This window comes from Tenebrio molitor, chromosome 4 (genome assembly GCF_963966145.1).
Source record: "Tenebrio molitor chromosome 4, icTenMoli1.1, whole genome shotgun sequence".
NCBI lineage: Eukaryota > Metazoa > Arthropoda > Insecta > Coleoptera > Tenebrionidae > Tenebrio > Tenebrio molitor.
This window is the reverse complement of record NC_091049.1, coordinates 1780435-1803842: the sequence shown is the minus strand read 5'-3', so window position 1 is coordinate 1803842 and position 23408 is coordinate 1780435. Positions and strand designations below refer to the sequence as shown.

The 23408-nt window shown below is 39.1% G+C and overlaps 4 protein-coding genes across 5 annotated transcripts; 2 read left to right on the top strand and 2 right to left on the bottom strand.

Moving 5' to 3' along the window:
- Window positions 1–184: 184 nt before the first annotated feature.
- LOC138129279 (hippocampus abundant transcript 1 protein) lies at window positions 185–13667 on the top strand. 2 transcript variants are annotated; one of them, XM_069045581.1, is made up of 5 exons: window positions 185–434; window positions 1006–1472; window positions 8637–9336; window positions 12633–12729; window positions 12780–13667. In XM_069045581.1, the coding sequence occupies exons 1-5, from the start codon at window positions 336–338 to the stop codon at window positions 12884–12886; spliced, it is 1470 nt and encodes a 489-aa protein (XP_068901682.1). In that variant the 5' UTR covers window positions 185–335; the 3' UTR covers window positions 12887–13667. The 2 variants fall into 2 exon arrangements, with proteins under 2 accessions (XP_068901682.1, XP_068901684.1); XM_069045583.1 differs by lacking the exon at window positions 185–434 and adding an exon at window positions 785–942.
- Window positions 13668–13726: 59 nt separating this feature from the next.
- Window positions 13727–16454, bottom strand: LOC138129280 (uncharacterized). Its single transcript, XM_069045584.1, has 4 exons — window positions 15874–16454; window positions 15722–15785; window positions 15009–15670; window positions 13727–14261 (listed from the first exon to the last, which is right to left on the bottom strand). Exons 1-4 carry the CDS (start codon window positions 15997–15999, stop codon window positions 13941–13943), a joined length of 1173 nt encoding a protein of 390 aa, XP_068901685.1. The 5' UTR covers window positions 16000–16454; the 3' UTR covers window positions 13727–13940.
- A 212-nt stretch (window positions 16455–16666) lies between these two features.
- On the top strand, window positions 16667–19535 carry Lac (Lachesin). The gene is made up of 7 exons (XM_069045585.1): window positions 16667–16823; window positions 17014–17231; window positions 17332–17512; window positions 17565–17756; window positions 17833–18144; window positions 18622–18736; window positions 18820–19535. Exons 1-7 carry the CDS (start codon window positions 16769–16771, stop codon window positions 18839–18841), a joined length of 1095 nt encoding a protein of 364 aa, XP_068901686.1. The 5' UTR covers window positions 16667–16768; the 3' UTR covers window positions 18842–19535.
- A 25-nt stretch (window positions 19536–19560) lies between these two features.
- On the bottom strand, window positions 19561–23404 carry psidin (phagocyte signaling impaired). Its single transcript, XM_069045579.1, has 11 exons — window positions 23133–23404; window positions 22791–23015; window positions 22249–22741; window positions 21999–22192; window positions 21628–21884; window positions 21238–21577; window positions 21015–21184; window positions 20748–20962; window positions 20343–20619; window positions 20034–20288; window positions 19561–19978 (listed from the first exon to the last, which is right to left on the bottom strand). Exons 1-11 carry the CDS (start codon window positions 23197–23199, stop codon window positions 19637–19639), a joined length of 2835 nt encoding a protein of 944 aa, XP_068901680.1. The 5' UTR covers window positions 23200–23404; the 3' UTR covers window positions 19561–19636.
- Between the last annotated feature and the right edge of the window lie 4 nt (window positions 23405–23408).

The following is a 23408-nucleotide window of genomic DNA, read 5'->3' as shown; positions in this document are numbered from 1 at the left end:
TAAATGCTGCGAATATTTGTCACCTGTCACCGAATGTGGGTGCAGCAAATGTGTCAAAAGTAACGACACCAACACCGGTTTAAATTCTAGTGGGTAATTCCAGGTTTAGAAGAATATCGGAGGGCCCGGGCGAATGGTTTGGACAGTGCGCCTGCAGGGGATCTCCCGTTCGTGGTCACTTTAAATTCGCGTTAGTGCTTTTGGTGGCGCGGTTGGCAACGCCTGTCAGTGGAAAAGGTTATGGCGGTCGTTGTGTCAATGTCAGTGAGTCGATAACGAAATAGAAAATGATTCTGCTGTTAAAGTGTTGTTAATAAGTCCCAGAAAGACTGTCAATGACAGAAGAGGAAGAAATGAAGGCGAAGTCGTCGAAACGTATGGCTGGGATCATCATGATGTCCCGAAAATCGATCGCGAAAGATGGTGTTGTTACTGTATGTATAATCATTTGTGACAGTTCCTTTAATTGTCTCGTTCCGGAAATGTTCCAATGAATTCGTTAGTAGGGCTCGTTTTGTACAATTAATCCCCGAAATCTGAGTCATTCATCAAGGTGCGATTGTCGCTATCTTGCAGATAAAGAATTGAGGAATTTAGGATGTCAAGAGGCGGAATTTTAACGATTTGAATTAAAAGTCAAGGCCCCCAGTAGCGCTGCATTAACAATATTAGCATGAATGATGTTTGCGGCGACCTTGCGACGGTTGTTCCATCATCTTCTGCCGATTGTCACGGCGGTAGAGCTTCACCGCGGCACATAAAAATCTATTATCTTTTTCGGCACTAATTATTCACCTTTATCACCTCACGGTTACGTTATCTCGCTGATAACGTTAAAATCGCTCGATTGCTAACATGTGTATGTTGGTCTTTTACTTCTTGTGTAAGAAATACGTCCTAAATTTCCGCAGATTCCGCCGATTCTATCTCAAGTACCCCCCAGTGAGTGTCCCAACCACCCCAACCAACCAAACCCACCACGAATTGTACAATTTTCTGTTGCAGACGTCGGGCATCGGCATGCCGAGTCTCTACCACGCGCTGGTCGTCATCTTCCTCGAGTTCTTCGCGTGGGGCCTGCTGACGATGCCCGTCATATCAGTATTAAACACGACGTTCCCGGACCACACGTTCCTGATGAACGGCTTGATCATGGGCATCAAGGGACTGTTGTCGTTCTTGAGCGCCCCCCTAGTGGGGGCGCTGTCGGACGTGTGCGGCCGGAAGTTGTTCCTCTTGATCACCGTGTTCTTCACTTGCTTGCCCATACCGTTGATGACGATCAACACCTTCTGGTTCTTCGCCATGATCAGTATTTCGGGAGTGTTCGCCGTCACTTTTAGCGTCGTCTTCGCGTACGTCGCCGACGTCACCGATCAGAAGGACAGGTCGTTAGCTTACGGATTGGTCAGTGCTACGTTCGCCGCCAGCATGGTCATCTCTCCGGCTCTGGGGGCTTATCTGATGGAGAGGTGAGTCCCAGTGAAAGTTGCAAGTGTTTGCTTTCTTTGTCGGACGGAATCAAGGTTAAGTTTACAAACACGGTGGAACAGGTTTCGTCGTTTTGCGTACGAGTTGTTGACGAGTTTGATGGAGATGGACGACCTTGAGATGTATTACATTAATTATTTGTAAATTTAAACTGTTTTTGTGGACACCGGAAAACTCCGCTTGTCTCTGGTTTTTTACAGTTTTCAATCTCAACCAAATTTTCCAAATAATCTACCACATTTAAGCGCAAAAATTGATTTTATCGAATTTTACTCGCCTTATCTCAGTCTGTCACTGATTTTAGAGCGTATCAGCAGATTTGTGCCTCATTATTGTAAGAAGAATTTTACTTTGAAGAGCCGATAAGAGCATTTATTACGACCGACAGTATTGATCAGAATCGGCTTTTGTTAAATATTTGTTACAAATTTAATCATCCATATTATTATAAAATAGAAAAGGATTAAAGAAAAGTGCAAAATCAAGTGACAGTCAGCAGTAATGTAATCTTGATGATTCATAACTTCGAGTGATCGATACCGACACATTAAACATATTGGAAAAGGAATTCATGTTCAAATAAATACGCAGGTATTTATATCATGATTAACGCAAAGAGTTTATCGTAGATTGGTAATTTTCGTTGAATCTACACGAGTGTACAGTGAATACCAAATTAAATGTCACTTACTGTGTATTGCAGGTTGCATCAAGTTAGTACAAAGACACTTCTCACTGACGTGTCATTGTTTCTCTTTCAGTCAGTAATAATTTGTTTAAATTCTTTTGGTTGTTTAAATTATTTAAAAAATGTTTAAACGAGACATGAGTAAATACAACAGTTGTCGCTTTTGATCATCAGATGTGTCTAGCAGATTTATTTTTAATCCAAGCATACGATGATCGTGATAAAATGTTTCTAGGAGCTTAAGACTTATTATAAGAATAAGTGGAACGATTTCTGTTATCTCAATTGACTTAGTTTTTTTAAATTTATTTTTAGAATCGGAGGTCTGTAAGAAATGTTGAAATCGAGCAAATACTGGGATTTGAATTAATTAATGCTGTGGAATCTTCATTTTTTAATTATGTGCGTAATTATAAGAATACATGCGTGCAGTAGGTTTTATTTTAAAAGGAGAAATGCTAAAATACAAGAAGCTTTTGCAGCATGTACGCGTTTGTGAAGGAATAAGTGCTACAAAATGCTTTATAAACGAGATATCATACACTATTTTTTATACTTTGCACCTTTTAAGCCATTTATTAATAATTTTCAAATTTGGGGAATTTTGTCGTGGTTGGCAACAAATGTCATATCGTTTGGATGATTCAAAAGACACGTCTAATGTAACGATAAATGTTTACAACAATTATTGTATATTTCACGGGAACAACTTTAATTAAAATTCGTTTTGTTTTGGCGTTTATTTTGATATTTCATTTTCGTCACGCCAAGATCAGGAATGCCAACATTGAAAAAGTAAATTGCACCAGTAGAAAAATTGACATTTCAAAAAATTAAAAATGGTGAATGTGAAAGTGAGTTTGAGGGAGTTTTAATTGTCACTCGGTACGTTGCTGTAGTTCTTCATCGAGTAATTAATAGGGCGTAAATATTTATTCGGTCGCGTTTTGTTCTGTTAAATTCATTTCTTGAAAGATACGAGCTAGATTATCGTTAAATTTGTGTCAGAACTGTCTCCCGGATGCTTACGAAACTTCTAAGAGATAAGCAAGTTTCCGTATGCACGTTTAAAGAAGTAACTTACAACTTGTATCTACTCACGAACAGAATTTTGTCACAGACGTGGTTTTTTGAGCGACTTCGATAAAAGTTACCTACTCTTATTCAGAACAACATTGCCATCTCGGACAATGATTAATAAAAGGAAACCGCAAGAGAATTGAAACACAGCACAAAATTTCTTGTCAAACGCTTCGTGATCAGTGAAAAAGTGCAAAGGTCACTTTAAAAAACTCGAGCTGCTTTAAATGCACAATGTGTCAAGTAGCAAAAGAAATGCGTTGCGCAAATTTCTTAAATGAAAAATGACATTTTCGCGTAATCGGCGAGCACAGATATTTATGTAATCTGTTTTTTTTTTTTATCAAAGAACCACCAATACCGCAATTTACGCCCAAAATAGAGCGGGTAACATAGTACATACACTTTTGACCTAAGGTGAAGAACTGAAGAATCTCATTATAATATAAAAATTGAGGTTATGTAGAGACATTAGTAGTCTTCATTTGAGAGTTAATAAATGTCTCACAATTTTGAATGCGAGACGCGAGCCTAATGCGAGTTTGCGTATTTCCAGTGACGTTAAAAATGGCAGGTGTGGCAAATAGATATCATTAAATTCCCTAAATTTACTAAAATTTTATTATTGCAAACCTACAATAAGGAACATGGAATCCTGGGCAGTCTGTTATTGTCATTTCAAAAAGTGTCAATGTAAATGCACCTTTACCGTCATTATGATTGATATTTTCAAAAAAACTGTCAAATTAACTTAAGCTTGGTTATGAGTAGCTAAGGTATGGTTTAGAAATTTTGACAACTGAATGACACATCTGCCCAGTTTTCCGTGTCCCCAATAGTACTATTCCGGACACGGAATCTTGGCCAACATTTTTTAGACATTTCTAAAAAAATGGTGTAAACCAGTCATTAGTGTCATTAATAAATGACAATTATTAAAAATCACTTTGAAGTTTTTCTTGTGACATCAAAAAAGCAGGGAAATGGCATTATCGAGTCAAAAGTTGGGTTATATTCAATAAAGGCCAGTTAACACATATTTGTCAGTTAATTGTCAGTCGTGGCCAAAATTCCGTGTCCGGAATAGTACATATTGAGTGATTTATGTGGGTAGGAGCGAGTTGACATTTCTTTGACAGTTCATAGTCGCGCAATTTTCAAAATTGTCAAATCAATCTGCAATGGTATAAAAAAATCAAATGCAGGCTTATGAAATGTCAAACACATGTCAACTCTACCCCACCCACACAGTTGCCACATAAATTTGCGTACATAGGTGCCATTCTTATCCAAAATCGTTTTGAATCACTCAATACATCTAAACAGGTCACGGTTTTTTGATAAAAAAACGGATAATATTTTCGCGAAACGAAGTTCTTCCACTGCTGTGTGAGTCACAGCGGTTGCATTTTGAAAACCGCGTTGTCACTTATCAGACTTTTATTATCGTACGGATTTTATCCTGGTTTCAAATTATGTGGAAATTATGTAATCGCGAGCATTGTATTTGCTACGGATGATTCATCGTAATTATTGTTTTATTACAATGACATTAATAAATTAGTCGGTGCGTTGGGAACTTTGAATTTTTACAAATGCGGTAATGTTTCTCTACAGGGTGATTCAAGTTTTACTGCCCGATCGAAAACATCCACTTTTGATCGATTTAAAATTGTCAAAAAATTCAGGGATGATTGTGTATCGCTGTAGAACATTCTGTAAAAATTTAAAATTTTTTGATGAAACGTAAATATTTCGTTTTAATTCAATAACCGCTTTAATTTATTGTTTTCAACTGTCATAAATTCCCATTTTTCTCCTTTGTAAACTGCCTCTTAACTGCCCTAAAGCAAAATGAGCAGATAATGAACCGTTGCCCTAGACAACACATTCAACATAACATTTCTGACAGGTCTTGAAAAATTTGCCAAACTGTCAAAAGCAAATGCGAAACCATTTTTAAAAGATTTGGAAGGTTCAGGGACGTCGTTTCAAACAATAAAATTTTGTATGCAAATCGTTTCTGGGTAAATTGGGCTTTTCTAATTGCCCTCGAGGCTTTAAAACTCTCGCTACGCTCGTGTTTTAATCTTGTTCCTCGGCCAATTAGAAAAGCCCAATTTACACAGAAACTCGTTGCATAAATACCTAACTATTACATAATTTTTCCTAAGAGTACGTTCAAACACTTAGGAAAAATTTGGTGTCATTGAAATCATGAATGGAATTTGATATTAAAGTGCAAAATTTAGCTAGGATTTATTATTAAATTGGGCTGTCACTTCCACAAAAGCGGTTGACATGGGTTATTTATGGTACCCTTTATGGACTTAAGAATTACTAGAAAAGTTCTCAACAGATGTTTGTTAGCGGTTTAACCCAACAATGAGGTATTTATTTATGACACAGTAGTTGTAAATCTTACTCATTTTTCGTTGTTAATGTTAAAATTGGAATAATTCAAAAAATAATAATTTTCTTTTGATGCGAATGTCATAAATGTGTTCTTTGAATTAATTGTGAATTGTGAGCGTGTACGTTTTTTTTTTTTTCGCAAAATCGAATTTTAAATTTTATGGTTCTGAATGATACGCATAAAGCTAACTAAACGTGTAATCCTCTTGTCTTTACCTCGGCCGCGGGACAAAAAACCTTATTCTAAAAACGCAATTACAAAAACTATTATTTCACGGTCACCGTCATTGGATTAAATAACTAGAAAATACGAGTAAATAGACAGCTCGTTAATGGGGAGTAAAAATACTGAAATGAAAATTATATTTCGAAAAAATGGTACATAACAATTAACAAAATTAACAGAAAAAAAAGTTGCATCCGTTGCATCACTGAATCAGTTGGTCCAACATGAAAAGAAAAATCATAGCCAACTCGGTCCCAAAAAGATCGTGAAGGGCTTTTACAAGCGGTCTGGAAAACTATTGGTGATACATTGTTTAATCACATTCATAATTGTTTATCTTGGTGCAGTTGCGTACGACATTCTGTTGTTTTATGACTTCAGATAAGATACAACGTTCGGTTAAAATACGAGTATGTTACGGCGTGAATGTTGCTATTCTAGTTTCTATCACTAACGTGTTTTGAAATATAACCACAATAAATGACAATTATCCCCCTTTCTCATCGTAACAAAACCATAAATTATTTTGTATTGTTCATAACATTTTATTTATATTTTTAATAATGGGTAGCTGAATTAATTTTTTGCGAACGATTTTGGAGTTTCAAAATGTTTCTGACACAAAAAATAACTATGTATTCATATTTATTCAAGAGTAAGCAATAATTGATGTGAGGAAATCTTTTGCGCATGTAGCACGTAGTGTTAAAAAAAAATCTGAAAGAAACGTCAAAACGTAATCGACCTACGCTGTCAACGAGCAAGAAAAACGTGGCTTGCTTGACCACACATTTTTTTGAACGCTCGTTATTTTTTGTACAGGGCCACTGATTTAGAATAATTCTTGCTCTGTTTTTACAATCAATTACTTGCGGTGCTGTTACAGATAAGCTCGGTTTAAAGTATGGCATTAGTTTGTATAAATGGTTATTAACGGCCCATTGTTTTGCGATAACATATTGGTAAAAAAATTAAATTAAATCGAAAGCAAATGTCCTTGTATTTTGAATTGGTAATAAATAATCAAAAGGAAAATATTAAAACAAATTAGCTCGCGGTTATCTTTGCCGTTGTTAGTCCAAATTGGAGGATCGATGACTTGAAAAAATTAACAATAGCAAGTTTTGACAGACAAAAGACCAGCATCGTGTTCTATACAAATTAAATCCTTTACAAGGTTTTCGAGGAATTTTTTATTAATTTTACCATCGATGGATTCCGTAGAACACTTGATTATAATTGTTTGAAATGATTGTCAAAAATGTGAAATCACAAATAAATTACACAGGGTGTTTTTGCAAAAATAAATTATACAGGGTGTTTCTGAAATAGGTGCATTAATTTTAACTGGTAATAGAACTCGTCAAAAGGAACAACTTTTCTATCAATCATTTTGCCGAAAAACGATGTTTAATTCCAAAAAAAAATTGGAGAAATTTTTCACTAAAATAGCCCTACGCCACTAAATACTGTAATGGCTAATTGAGATCAGCGCTAATATGAAAAAACATCCATTTTCATCCAGAAAACGTGTTTTAACGCCGAAATAGAAATTCAAATAAATCTACCCGTATAGCAAAAAATCCGTTTTAGGGAAATCTTTCCTAGTTTTTTAAGCCATTACGCAACGTTTTTCGCCAAAATGGCAGAGAGAAAAGTTGTTCCTTTTGATGAGTTCTATTACCAGTTAAAATTAATGCACTTATTTCAGAAACACCCTGTATAATATAAAATGTAATATACAGCTGAATTTAAAAAAACGGGAAATGAAACTTTTCCTAATGTAGATGTGGTTTTAAATATTTGTTAATTAATTGTCTTGACAGCACCTGTCAAATTTTTTTTTTAAATGTCATTGAATTTATTTATAAACTGACATACCGTCAAAAAATGAAAAAAAACTGTAATTTGACATTTCCATTTTTTTTTTAATTCAGCTATTTAAAAATAATAAAATATAAATGTAATGTAGTGAAATAAAAATAAACTAACCTAACTATTTTAAAATTTTGTTTATTGTTTTGAAAGACAAGACATTTTAGTTGTGTTGCTTTATTACGAATACATTTTGATAGGCAAATTTCGCAGTCCTGATAACAGTATTTTTGAAGGAGTCAACTTTACTTCTATTTTACGTCTATGAAAGCTATTACAAAACCCATTTTGGGTGCTGTAACAGAAACGCGCGTTTTGAAACAAATTTATGCAATTTTTGAACGTTGGCGTTCCTGATCTTGACATGACGAAAATGAAATGTCAAAATAAACGGCAAAACAAAACGAATTTTAATTTCAGTTGTTTCCGTGGAATATACAATTGTTGTAATGTAAACATTAATCGTTACCGTAGACTTGTGTCTAATAATAATAATAATAGACGACTAATTCTGATCTCGTATTTCTGGCGGGTGCATACAAAATTGTATTCGCTCATTTTTAATTTGTTATAAACAATTGAAATTTGAATCTTCCAAACGATATAACATTTGTTGCCAACTGCGACAAAATTCCCCAAATTTGTAAATTGTTAATTTTCATTTAAAAATGGGTTAAAAGGTGCAAATTAGAAAATAGTGTATGAAATCTGGTTTATAAGGTATTTTGTAGCACTTGCTCCTGCATGGTGCTCCTCGCGAGCTCGTCGTGTCCTATACCCGTGCGTGCAACAAAATGCTTCATATGAGACCGTATTTGGAGGTTTTTCTAAAAGATGTGTGACATTTAATTTTTTTTGTAGATGGTCGGTATCCCTGGTGGTGGCACTAGCCACAGCCGTGGCCATCCTGGACGTGTTCTTCATCCTGGTGGCAGTACCCGAAAGTCTCCCCGAGAAGGTCCGCGTCTCCCCCATCAGCTGGGAACAAGCCGATCCGTTCTCCTCCTTGCGTAACGTCGGCCAGGACCCCACGATCCTCCTCCTGTGCATCACCGTGTTCCTGTCATACCTCCCCGAAGCGGGCCAATACAGCTGCATCTTCGTCTACCTCAAGCTGGTGATGGGATGGAGTGCGCCGATGGTGGCCGTCTTCGTCGGTCTTGTCGGCCTGCTCGCCGTCCTCACCCAGCTCTGTCTCGGCGCCCTCATGAAGAATCTCGGGTGCAAGCACACCATCATGCTGGGTCTGCTCTTCGAGATGTTGCAGTTGTTGTGGTACGGCTTCGGCACGACCACTTGGATGATGTGGGCGGCGGGGATGCTCGCTTCCATGAGCTCGATAACGTATCCGGCGATCTCGGCGTTCGTCTCGATCGTCAGCACGCCGGATAGGCAAGGGGTGGTGCAGGGGATGGTGACGGGGATGAGGGGGTTGTGCAACGGGTTGGGGCCGGCCATGTTCGGGTTGATCTTCTACGTTTTTCACGTGGACCTGAACGAGGGGGAGAACCAAGAGGGGACGCACTCGACGCCGGTGCACGACGCAGATACATACTCGCAGGTAAAGTTCTTCCCCTTTTTTGTGCTTTTTTTTCTTTGTCTTTAACCTTACAAAAAAATAAAATAAAAATCTGCATGGCAAAGTGGAAATTTCTTCCAGCAAAAGTTAGGTACAATACAGGGTGTCTCAGCTAAGACTTTCGAGCCTCATAACTAAGTTATTTTCCATCGGATTTTTGTGAAATTTAAAATGCAGATATTTTAGACGGTGAAGAATAAAGTCCCATTAATGCATGCCTTTTTAAAATGTTGAATCAATTAAGATTTACATGAAAAATTGATCGTCAATAAAAACAATTTTTAGTGCAACAATTGCCTACTTTTTACACGATCGTAGATAATAGTTATTTTTGTATTAAGTGCGCAAAATGAGAATGAGTTTTTGATCAAGACCGTTTTTTCACTGTTTTACGATGAAACTAGTTACGTCTGGTAGGTTACAAGTACAACCGGAAGCGTATCGTAATGTATTTTTTGCACTCACAGGCTTGGAATTGACGCTTGCAACATCCAACGCTCAATCAGGAACGAGTTTTTCCCGATCGACTCGAATGTAAAAATTGCACAAAAAATCGGTCTTGGTAATAATAAAATTTAGTTCATAAAATACCACTTTCCTGAATTTTCATAATGACTTTTTGCTAGAAAAGCCTTGAAAATATGCCAGCAAACAATTTTCAGTATAATTTTTGATATTTTTGTCTTTACACCACTGTACAAATTTCAACATTTTTCATAAACGATCTCATAACGTTTTCTTGATTTTGTTGGCAGTAAATTTTGTATGGCCACATTTGCGATTTCCCTAATCTCGGGAGGAGTACAAGAAATATCACTGATATCACTCATAGGTGGAAATTTTTTAATTTAATGTTCGTACAAAAAATATTGTACGACCCACTTGCGTGAATACATCTTCCGCTCATTCGCGCATTCATTAAAGGCACTCGCTCCTTCGTCGCTCGTGCTTTAAAAATGTGCCCATGCGAGAACATCGTATTCCCGCACTTGGTTCGTAAATAACTATTATTTCATACTGGAAGCCTGTTCTCTATCACAATTTTATTCACATCACCTTTTTTCCCGTGGCAACGGCCGTTGCTGTTGTTTTTTACATTGCATTTTTTTTGACTTTTTCACTTTTCAATGTCAGATTTGATCTATAAAAATAAAACAGTCCGGTAGGTATTACTTAGCGACACTTTCCGGCTCTGATACTGTTATAATTCACCTACCGGACTTAAATTAATAATGTAATCGAACATCTACCGGACAGTATGAAATAATAGTAGTTTATTTAACGAGTTTGTGTGTAAATTGGGCCTTTTTTGGCATGAGTGGGCCAGTTTAAAACGCGAGTGAAACGAGCGTTTTAAAGGCCCACGACGAGCCCCTAAAGGTTCCAAATCGCTTAAAATCTTTAAAATTAGCTTGACGTTTTGTTTTGACAAGTTGTGACATTTATCAAAATCTGACAGTGTCGAACAAAAAAGAAATATTAAAGCATCCAAGGAAACTTTTTGACAACTATTTTTGATCTATCAAAAAATGACATTCTTTGCGACTTGATAACGATGCATCGTAAATATCGCGTTTTTTTGACGGTTGTAGAAAAAAATATTTAAAAATGTAATTAAAAAAGTAAATAACGTAACATTGGTAACTTTTTTACTGTTGGGTTGGTAGCACTTTCCGCACCGATTACTAGATTATTAAAATTTAAAGTGTCGATGGTGTCGGTTCATTCTTGGTATTCATTTTTCTGTTTCTGCTGTAATTTTGTCAAAATGAGCGACTCCGACGAAAGTATTTTGCCGGCACTTGAAATTAGGGAATCAAATTCGGTACTGCTTGATCTGCCGATTCTCTAATTTATAAATAATAATTAGACGGCCATTTTGTTTAAAGTGAATTGACGTTTTCATCGGTCCTATTAAAGACCGAACAAGGTAAATTCAATCGTTAAATCGTTTTAGAGAAACGGACCGAATCGTTTTTATAAAAGGAATATCTGATTATAATTTATCATTTTTTGAAAAATTTATCGTACGAGGATGATTTTGTAAGTACGAATGACGTTTTTCCCAAACGTTTGTGTTCTTGACAATTTATTCCAAATTCATCTTCGTAACGAATTAACCAAAAATAAAAAAGTAAATAATTTGACATTAGTACCTTTTTAACTGTTGGGTTGGTAGCACTTTCCGCACCGGTTACTAGATTATTAAAATTTAAAGCGTCGGTGGTGTCGTTCCATTCTTGGTACGTAATTTTTTCAGTGATTTTTGTAATTTTGTCAAAATGAGCGACTTCGCCACCTGAAATTAGGGACTCAAATTCGATACTGCTTGATCTGCCGATTCTCTAATTTGTAAACGATTGATAATAATTAGACGGCCATTTTGTTTAAAGTGAATTGACGTTTCTGTCTGTCTTATTAAAGACCGAACAAAATAAATTGAAAGCTGTTTGGTAACGTAATGCAATAATTATATTTGCACCGGAGATGCTTTCTTCACACATTTGTCGCAAAGTTTCTGCAATTGCATTTTTAGAAAGATACACGAACAAATTTACTAGCTAATTTTTTTAAATTATGCGAAATAAAGCTTTTAAATGATTTCAATCTTTAAACTTTTTTTTAAATCGTTTCTAGTAATGCCTAAGTACAGAAGGAAACAAATAATAGCTCTTGGTGATTTTTGAATGTACACATTTGCCTCTAGATTGTCCTGAGGGTCGATATCAGCCAAAGTTTCGTCGTAAATCAAAAACTTTCTCACGAGTTTTTGTGTAAATTTCTCTCAGCCGAGATTTGTCTCCATATTTGTTTAAAAAAATCTTGTGCGAACCTTAAAAATGTGCTTTTTATGGTGATCAGTGGAAAAAATTCGACTTCAGCACATTTTCTTTTGTGTTTTCAAAGGTAGATAATTAATCAATAACGACATATTCGTTCCGGTAAAAAAAAGTACTCGATTTTTTTTCTTTGCTTTTGCATTTCAATAACACCCACCTGAACCTGACGTAATAAACTCCGAACACGAAACACCGCAGCTAATGTTATTTGGAAAACATTCCAAACTGATCCCCGAGGAGGTATCGATTTAAGTTATGAAAAGCGCTACCCTTTACGACTTGCCCTCACAGATGCGAAAGCAGCATTGTTCCGATTTCAGAATTGGCGAAAGAACCAACGTTGACATCGCGGGGGCGTCAATTAATTAATTAGCCCCCGGTTTCCATTACCGTGATTAATTTTTCCTCTGAACTGATTTTCGTTTTTATTTGTTGCAGCTAGTACCGGGGCCCCCCTTCGTCTTCGGGGCTTTTCTAGTCATTTGCGCACTCCTAGTGGCTTCGTTCATCCCTAGTAAAACCAGTGCGGAGTCAAGTGAGTATCACCGAGACGATTCGATTTAGTGTATTGACTGTGACCCGCAGGCATCCAACTGGACACCCATTACGAGATGGAGAGGGGCCAGAAAGTGGCGGGCACCTTGAGCCCATTGATTCCGAGCCGGAGCATCGATAACGCAGCAATATTATAAGTAATAAAATAAGCCAGCCGCGCGCCACAAGATGATGCTATTGTAATTCCTTACTTTTCTAAAATCGTCAACGATCAAGATCTATTTTGCTAGAAAAATGTATATAAAGAGTGAGATAATTGAGAAAGAAACAAACACAAGTGGTCAGCGGATTTTAGAAAAGTGATTTTATTGTTGATTCTTGTTGTTGTTTAGTCGAAGAATTTACAGCTCGAAGAGCTCTGGATTTTCCTTTTTTTTTACTACTTACTAGAAAGTACGCTTTACTATTTATTTTTATATTATTTATGGCCCGATATTGCCAACAAGTCTAAGTGTTTTTGCACTGTCTCATATCTTTTCCACACGCGTTTTCTTTACCTCTTCATGTACAAAAGGAAACTATAGATGTTAAGGAAATTTTAGTCGACAGGACCATCTCGTTTTCGAATAATAATAAAGTGTTACGCAGCTATGAAACCGTCTACGCATCTGCACTAGTTTTACAACAACAATGAGGTGTTCTTGCTAAAATTCACACGCGAAAAAAGTATTGATTCATTGTGATATTTTAATCGACTGTACTTACGAGAGTAACTCTTTTATTTCTTGTAGAACATCTCATACTGCGGGATAGAAAAAGCTGTTAGATGAATTATAATATAAATGTGACTATTATTCATGAAAGCGTCACGCTTACGACATGGTTGACAAAGACGTTTCAAAATGAAAGTATTTTAGCAGTTAGGGATAAATTTAAAGTGTAAAAAAATTACAAAAAATAAATAATTGTTTGAGTAAATCTTTCCAGTTGACACACTCCACCCCATCCCAGCAAAGGTAAAAATTGAAACAAGAATCTGTCTAATAAACTCGGAACATTCTATTAACAACAGTTCAGCTTAATAATATAGTAATTTAAATAATAATGGATATGTTGGAGAACACAACTCGAAATATTGCAGCGAACGTAAATAAATTCCTAAATTAATAATGAAACTCTCGAGGTCTCGGAATGATTGCACGAAAAACTTGATTACAAAAATGCACAAGAGAACCCCCTGGTAGAGCCTGATCAGTCAAAGCAAAAATTAAAAGTGTCCTTTTTGTTGCCGCCGAAGTCGAACAGGTGGCCGGTGGTGGAGCCGCCGCGACATTCGCTGCTGGTGAACTTGAAAGTGAACGACTCCTCCAGGTCCGGCAGCGAGTTCAGGAAGGAGAATTTGGGCTTGAAATCGTCCAGCTCGGTGGAACATCCGGGCTGCGGTTCGAAGATGTCGCGTTTTCTCTTCATCGCCGTGTACTTGGGCAGGGCCGTGGGAAGCTTCTTGGGGCGACAGGTCAGACTTAAAAAGTGGTTCTCGAGCTCGAAGGGGTCGCTCTGCCGGAAGGTACACTGCAAAAGCGACAAGGGTACAGGTGTTCTTTCAAGCTTCATGTAAGAACGTGTTGCAAATTAGTAATTTATTATACAAGTTTTATAAGACACAATTTTGTTGCACGCGTTTTTTAGAGCACGACGAGCGCAGCGAGGGGTGTTATAAAACAAACAAGTGCGACAAAATGGCTTACAAAACGGGTGTAATACAATATTAGTCTTTTCCAATTGATAAAGAAAAAAGCAACAAAAAATTTTTTTCGTGCACGCGAATAATTCACAATTAATTCAAAAAACACGTTTATGAAATTCGCATCAAAAGAAAATTATTAGTTTTTGAATTATTCAAGTTTTAACATTGACAGCGAAAAACGACCAAGATTTACAACTGCAGTGTCGTAAATAAATACCTCGTTGTTGGGCTAAACCGCCAAGAAACATGTGTTGAGAGCTTTTCTAGTCCATAAAGGGTACCATAATTAACCCCTGTCAACGTCTTTTGCGAAAGTGAGCGCCCAATTTAATTCAATCTATTTGCAAAAAACAAGTGATATTTTCATGATTTCAAAGACACCAAATTTTTCCTAAATGTTTGAAAATACTCCCAGTAAAAAACTACCTAGATTAAAACTGACTCTAAAACGGTCCTTTTTTAATTTGGTATTGTTTGAATTGAGAAATATTTTTTCTAAAAAACAAAATATTTGTTTTGTTGGAATTGACTGCAACTTTAACCTGCAACTCTGACCAGGGTATTGTACAAACCTTTTCTTCTGCTTCTGATTCGTTCTGATCCTCATAACTGGAACTGGAAACCTCCATCATGTACCTCTTGTCAATATCAATCTGTTGTTTGTTGCCATATTGAGACAAATCAATATTAATCTTGTTGTTCATCTCGTAGACAACTTTCCCGTCATTTTGCGTCTCAATTACCGCCGGCTTCATGCAGTTCTCATCAACTGTCACATGATGGTAGTTCAATTTCCGATTTGGGGGCGTCTGAAATACCCAATTTGACTGTGGGATGTACGGAAACTTCATGGGACAATTCTCTTTATCATCCTCTTTGTAATTCCGTTTGGGATTTATCGACATATTCCTCGTGTTCTTCCCCGTCAAGATCCCGTTGATCACGTCGATTTCCTCCGAGATTTTCTTCTTGTAAGTTGCGGAGTCCCTCAGCGTAAAATTCTTCAATTGGTCGAACAGCTCGGTGCCGAAATCGTCATCGAGGGGTCCCTCCACGAATTTGCGCACGTACTTGGTTTTGATCTCTTTGAAGACACTCTTGCCGCCCTGCTCCGTGGCCAGTTTATAAAAGTAGCCCGACACCGTGACCGGTTGATTTTTCTTCGATAACCTCCAAGACCGCCGCAGTTTCGGAGGGTTGTGGGGGCGACTTTCGTTCACGAGTTCATCGTCGACTACAAGTTAACCCTCCAAGAAAAATCCGATGCGTTTGCAAAGAGACTTACTCGGACTTGAAGGCTTGCACACCGTTCCCGATTTCGCCCCACGACTGAGAAAGCCCGGCAAAAGCTGCGGTCGGAAAGGGCGATTATTGGTAAAGACGGAAACCGTTACGATTTGATACTGGAGGCGGCAAAACTCAAAGGACGATACTTACTGTCAGTCGTTCGGCGGTAATATTCGATTTTTTGACGCGCGGGGGAAGGCACTTGAGCCGCGAAGAACAGCGACAGCACCGGTCGGGGCGGCTCCCTGAAGACTTTCTCACGTGATTTTTCTTCATCACGACCGGAAACGCGCCTTTTCACCTGGAAAAATCACGAAGAAAATCTTTCGAAAATTTGACAACTGACAGCTGTTACAAACAATATGGCGCGCGCGCAGCCAACTATTTACCTTTATTATCAGCTGATTTAATAAATAAAAAATACTATTTCAGTTCTGATAACAATAACTACAACCCGAAAATATCGCTTCTTGTTAATTGCTTTTCAATATTGATCACTTTCTTTGCGTCAATATTAAATTATTTCTTCTGATTGAAATTTGCGCTCCGACAGAGGGCGCTTTGCCCAAATTCCAAATCACTTTTAAAATTCACTTCGAATTGCAAACCACACAATTGAATTACAACATTGAACCGTTATTTATAATAAAATAACCTGTCCTTTCATCATCGCATTTTACATTCTGTCTTTATTGATTTTTATTGCCCCATTATACTCAAGGCCCCATCATCAAATGCATTCTAATTGAATAATTTCATTTCTATGACTTTGTTATATTAATTAACTGGTTTCCATGGTGACTAATCCTATGATAGATGAGTTACACCCTTTTTTTCATAAACGTCCGTTAACTTTTCAATTATTTCTGTTTTAAAATAGATATCGAAATATGTGGGCAGTTTAAAATATCACGTTATTGTCAGTACAACAGTTTGATTAGTTTCGGATCAAACTGTTGGATACTTTAATAAATTAAAATAAACTGTTTTGTTTTTAAACTGACGACTGACGCCGCCACTGGGCTAGCAGGTGTGGTAAACTAAGATGGCGGCTACGCAAACTGTGCTTTTATTAGTTTTAAGTGTTTTTATAAAAAACAGTAAGTACTTTTGATCGTTACCATCTACAAAAGTAGCTCACTGATCACGGTTACATTTGTAATTGATAATATCGTTGCGTCTGCGATTTCAGATAAGATAAGATAAAACAAGTAAACAACCGACGCTGTCATGTTTACGTACTTGATTTCGTTTGTTAGTCAGTTAAATTGCAAAACTGTTTTTTATCAGGCTTGACCCAGAGGTCCCCCACGATATCCTACATAACGCAGACCCAGATCAAGGACATTGGAGGGACAGTGGAGTTGTCATGTTCGGTCCAGTACACAAACGACTATCCAGTCATCTGGATGAAAATCGATCCGAGATCGAACGCCAACAGTTTGCCGATTTCGACCGGCAGTTCGTTGATTTTGCACGAATCCAGATACTCTTTGCGTTACGACACGGTTAGTAGAGTATGTCGACGACACGCCCTCTGGCGGCCGTCACCTCAACCATCCCTTTAATATTTAAACGACACCTGTCACCCTTTGTCACCAATTTCAGGCGAGCTCGACGTACACTTTGCAAATTAAAGACATCCAAGAGACGGACGCCGGATTTTATCACTGTCAGGTTCTCATCTCGCCGAGTAATCGAGTTTCGGCTGAAGTGGAACTGCAAGTGCGAAGGCCCCCGTTCATTTCGGACAATTCCACTCGGTCGGTTGTCGTGTCCGAGGGTGAAGGTAAAGGAGTTGTCACAGTTGGGACAGTTTAAAAACGATTTGTTTGGTGCAGCCGTCCAGATGGAATGTTACGCTGGGGGCTACCCGCCCCCACGGATCTCCTGGCGGCGCGAGAACAACGCGATTTTGCCCACTGGTGGATCAATCTACCGAGGGAATATTCTCAAGATCAAGCAGATCAAGAAGGAGGACCGGGGCACTTACTATTGCGTGGCCGAAAACGGAGTCGGACGCGGGACCAAAAGTAAACTTTTTTTTGATGAAGATTCGTCAACTAAAATTCCCGGATTATGTATTTTACGAAAAGCTTGTTTTTACAGGAAATATCGCCGTGGAGGTGGAGTTTGCCCCCGTTGTGAGCGTCCCAAGGCCTCGCTTGGGCCAAGCACTGCAGTACGACATGGATCTAGAGTGTCACGTGGAGGCGTACCCACCCCCGGCTTTGACCTGGGTCAAGGACGAAGTCGCCTTATCCAACAACCAGCATTACAGTATTTCGCATTTCGCCACCGCCGACGAGTTCACGGATACGACTTTGCGGGTGATCACCATTGAGAAGAGGCAATACGGACAGTATGTCTGCAAAGCGGCGAACAAGCTGGGTACTGCTGAGGGCAGAGTGGAGCTGTTTGGTAAGAATTTTGACGATTAAGGCGTTGTGATCGGAGTTTTGTCGATTTGGACATTTTGATCGGAGTTTTTGACGAATGTAGTAGCGAAGCGTGATAAGTAATGGCTTTGAAGTCAGTTTATGTGGCTTAAGTCGTGCTTTGACTTTAAGGCTAGCACTTACAAAGAAAATACCGGTTCTAATTACGTTTGGATGTGGATTGTCAAACTCAAGGTCACTGTAGTTACTTTTCCTGGTAGTGCCAACCTAACAACAAGTCCCCAAAAATATTATCGTAGCACATTTCGAAAGTGATGAAGCTCCACTTTACTAAATAAACAAGTTTTTGACAGCTGCTGAAAAAAAGAATAATGTAAATGATAGCCTTGAGAACGTAGTTCATTTGCGCCCATTTATTCATCATTCGGAGGCCATAGCTTGTCAATCATTGAAATACGTGCATGCGTGTGCTCGTGTAGTCATGCCTCGTATTGTGTAGAATCCATCATCCCCGTCTGTCCCCCCGCCTGTGGTCAAGCTAGGTACGGAGACGCCGCCGCCGTATCGACGAGTACCGCAGCTTTATTGTTGACATTGTTCTTCGTCGCATTCCGGTAAGTTTCGGCTAGATGTGTGCATCGTGGCCCGCCCGTCCCCGCAACCGCCCCAACGCTAACTCGCGCCTCTCGTTTTGCAGAAATTTCAACGGCCAACATTAACTATCCGGGCCTCCTCTGGTTGAGTTCGAGCAACGTGTCGACTTACAGCGCCATCATGATTTTGATCCTCACAACGAGTTTGTTGCATTTATAATTGTTTGTAGTGAGTTTAGTGAATCAGACGAGGACCAAAGCCGAAGACGCGATCGTTCGGAGGAACTCGCCAATATCTAATAACATTGGCCGGAGTTCGATTTCGTAACTTTTAGGTTTTTACAACAATGACATGACAGTCGACGTGTCGTTAACGATGGTCGTTCCATTTTATACATTTCCACGTTTATGTATAGTTTGCTTTATGTATATTTTTTGAAAGTTTTACAACCACCGCTGTAAATGTTGTTTGTTTTACATTTAGACTTGATTATTTTATCGCACTTAAGTTATTTTTGTAGACGAGATACAAATGCGTTAGATGTTTCGACTGATCCTTAGGCCTAACCCCCGTTGTCGAGAATAGCTCTAGTCATTTCGCAACGCAACAAAGAACAAATGACGTACCTCGAAAACGAAAGCTATTGTCGACAACACCAACGATTGATATAGCAATAGTAATAGTAGCAATCGAGGCAGCTAACGTTACGTTTCATTTTGAACAACACAATTTTTTACTGTAATGATATTAAGTAACGATTAAGTCTGTATAATTCGTCCATTTTTTCATATATTTTACATTAAATTGATTTGGGGAGAACGCTGTCTGTATTTATTCACGTCCGAAGAATTAAAAACCACAATTTATTCAACCAATCACGATACAACATGTGTCACGCTTAGAATGGCACATTTCATATCTTACGATACAATATTCAACATTTTAATCTTACTTTTCAAAACACTCTGTATTTCTCGACAAGCAAATACGTAACTGTTTACTATATTTTCACAAACGTTGTGTCCGTCGCTGTTAAGATTCAACGACTCTAACATACTTGGCAGATCACTCGAAACACTAAAATCAGACCATGATTGTAAAATATTATTTAATTCGTTAATGTGCGTTTTTAAACTGTTCGCGAGTCGATTCACTAATTCTTTCGAGGTCGATTCGTTCACTTTCTTCTTCCCCTTTTTACCCTGCGTAGGTTTCACCAGGTCATTGCACAGCAAACAGACTAACGACGACAGCGACAAGATCTGAAAACGTGCCGTGTTACGGTCGCAACTCCACGACACCCCTCTTAGTACTTACTTCAACAGTATTTACAACGTACTCCATAGTTTCGCGACGATAAACCAGATTGGAGTTTTTCTCGTCTTCCGTCCGTTTCTCGATCATCTCCATCATAGTCTTCAAAGATCCTTCGATTTTCTTCACCAGATCCTCACCGGCACCACACTCGGAAGCTGCGGCCAGCAAGACGCGAAACGTGTTGCCCACCACTGCGAAATGGGGCGTGTCCAGAGCTACGTGTAACCTCGAAGGCAACGGCAGAGTGACTTGATTCTGGACAACTCTTTCGATAAGAAAACAGTTGAAGTGGAGGAACGCGGGAGTTACCTGTCGGAGAGGGACGTAATTGCGGGTCCGACTTTCTGCACACAGCGCTTCCCAGTTTTGAAGAATATTCTTCAGCTGGTCCACGTGTTTCGTCCTCACTCCATCTGATGATTTGATGATGTCCACGGCGGCCGACAGCGACCACAAAACCGACGTGCGCAACTTCAAGAAGACCAAGTTTTGGGTGAAGAATTGCTTGATATCTTCGAATTCTTCAGGGGGGCCATCTATACGTTCCGGGTCCCAACTGATATAAACGCTGAGGTCGTGATTGTCTCTGGAAATACGATGAAAACCGCAACCAATCAGAACTTGGCTCCGCCCGTTGCTCTCATTACGCAACTATCATTGGCTTGTCTGCCCCGCCCACTACTCTACCTAACGAATTCTTATTGGACTACCTACCTCAAAGCCTCCCAATCGATTTTATCATCTTTAGGTGATATGTCGATATTGTATAACCCATCTAAATTCGTACACTCCACTAGACTCAACACTATCCTATCTATTGCTACAGTCGTATAATGCATACTGTTGTTCAGTCTTTCTCTAAAATCCATGAATTCGTCCAATTTAATAAATGAGCCGTATTTATAGGAAAAAGTTATGTGATCCGAACTCTGCAATCGGAACAAAATAAATAAACAACCGGACCGAAGGACCAGATCTCACATCTTTGTAATTCGATGAGAAGAACTTCAACGTGACATCAAACAAATTTGAACACAACGAGTACAAACCGGTGGTTGACAGTCTTGCGCAGTGAACAAACCCCAAAGAATCTAACTGTAAATGTTTCGTGTCCAGACTGTTGTACAGATTTTGAGCACCGAGACAACCTCCTTGGAACCAAAGAAAATCATTCAAGATTTTACAGTGACACAGGCATACGTACCCACAGTATGATACAGTCTGACACTTAACAGCTTGGCGTGAAAATTACTAGGACTGTTCTTCAACATGTTCTCCAGCAGCACCAAGGCGGCGATTATCGGTTCCGAGCTCTGCTCCGTTCTGGACAAATCGTACAAAACGTGCGCCGCCAACAGAGCGTAAGGATCCGAAGGTCCCAAATCGGTGGACAACAAATCCGTGCCGTACGTCTGGTAGCCGTGTTCGTAATGCAACGAGAACGCCGTGACCAAGGCTTTGAGATGGTCGGAGGTGAGATTGCGATGAGCCCCGCACAAGCGCGACAACTGGAGGGCGCACAGGTGGCGCTGCATCTGCTGTTCCTAGTGACAAATTGATACACAAGTGACGACGGCCAAGACAACGTATTTACCGATTGGGGCACGCTGGTCGAACTTATTCCGACGTCCTTGATCAGTCTTGACGACAGTTCCGCTTTTTTCTCGCCGTCCAACAAGTTCAAGTACAGTCGCAAATCTGACACGCAACAGGGTTTGTGGCCGAACTTTCGAAAATATTCGATGAAGAGTTCGATAGTTTCGCCGAGGACGTCGCTAGCGTCGACGTTACGTTTTAGGAGTTTTGAACACAGCTCGAATCGGGCTAGGTAAGGACCTCGAAGTAAAAAGCCTGGAATGGGAGGAAAAGTGTCACTGCATTTAGTAATTTTGTGTCTGGAAGTTCGCATGTTGGCAGCACTTTTTTATGACAGAATATGCCTACTAGATTTTAACAACATAATACCATTGTCAGCGCCATTTTCCACGATTCTGCATATGAATTCGTGGCACTTTTCCGGCGTGTCGTCCACCGTCTCCATGTCGCCATCCGCTGCCCCATCATGATTGTCGTGATTATTAGTTTCAACACACGGCTTGGCCGCCATCAGTTCAAAAACAGAATTGATGTATTCCTTCCAAATATCCCAACGATCTACACTACAAAAAATGACGAACGAGTGAGCCCTCCTTTTCCCGACTTTTTGGAAACTTACCTCTCCATAAGAATACCTTTACAAAGCAAATTAATTTCATCCCATCTAGTCAGAGGTAACAGATATTTAAGCCGATTCTGCGGTAGATTACTACACGCTAGTTTAGTACCTAAAGGTCCTTCTAGTATCACCATTATGTCCTCATACTTCTCCTGCAACTCAAGAACCATGATGTACAGCTGCACCTCTTGTTCCGCATCCAGCTTCCCATCCACTATTAGCTTCTCCATCATCCGTTCGGCGAGACTCAACAGCAATTTGCGTTTCTTCAGATCATCTTTACCTTCGCCGCGCGTCGCCTGCAGTATAATACTCATCACAGCCCAGCAGTAGTAGGGAGTTTTTGGTTTGTGCTTGTAAAGCGTCATCGCGGTTTTTTGCTGGGATTTGAAATCAAAAATGCGGGCGTAGGACATGAACAAGTGAGTGAAGAGTTCTTCATTTGTGGGGTCTAGTTTCACGGCGGTTTCGTATAATTTACAAATCTTTTCAACTGCAACAACAGTACTTGTTTGAGTTGCTCACAAAACAAAATCACTCACGTTGCTGCAGCTCCCTGTAACATAAAGTCATAGCTTGTAGAGTGGCGTCATCAGTAGGACTCTCTGCAGTGAGGGCGTCTAAAATATTCGCAGCTTCCGCTTCTTTCCCGATTCGGTGAAGCGTCAGGGCCTTCAGTGCCTTCGCGCACTGTAAATTCGGCGTTTTTTTCAGTACTTTATCACATTCTTGCAGCGCTTTCTTGTTATTTCCGATATCCAACCAATCTGAAAGATTCCAAACCTAACCTCACTTGCCTGGATTACAATAATCGAAAAACGACGCGTGTCCGTATTGTTGCGGACTAGGGGTTTCGTCAAACAACTAAATCTAATCCTATTTACCATAAATTGGACGTAATCTTCTTTCGGCTACTGAGTTATCCTGCACGTGCTGTCCTTTGGAACTCATTTTATCGCTGCCCCTCGTTTTATGACCCCTGAACGAATTATTTTACGCGCGATTTACGTTTCAAAATGCGGAGCGATTGTTGTGCGGTTTCTTTCAAAAATTCAGTGAAATTCGAACGAAAATAATTATTAATTGAGAAATTGGTTTGATCTTCAAACCGCCATGATTGATTTATTTTTCGGCGTCTGCCATCTGTCAAATGTCAACTT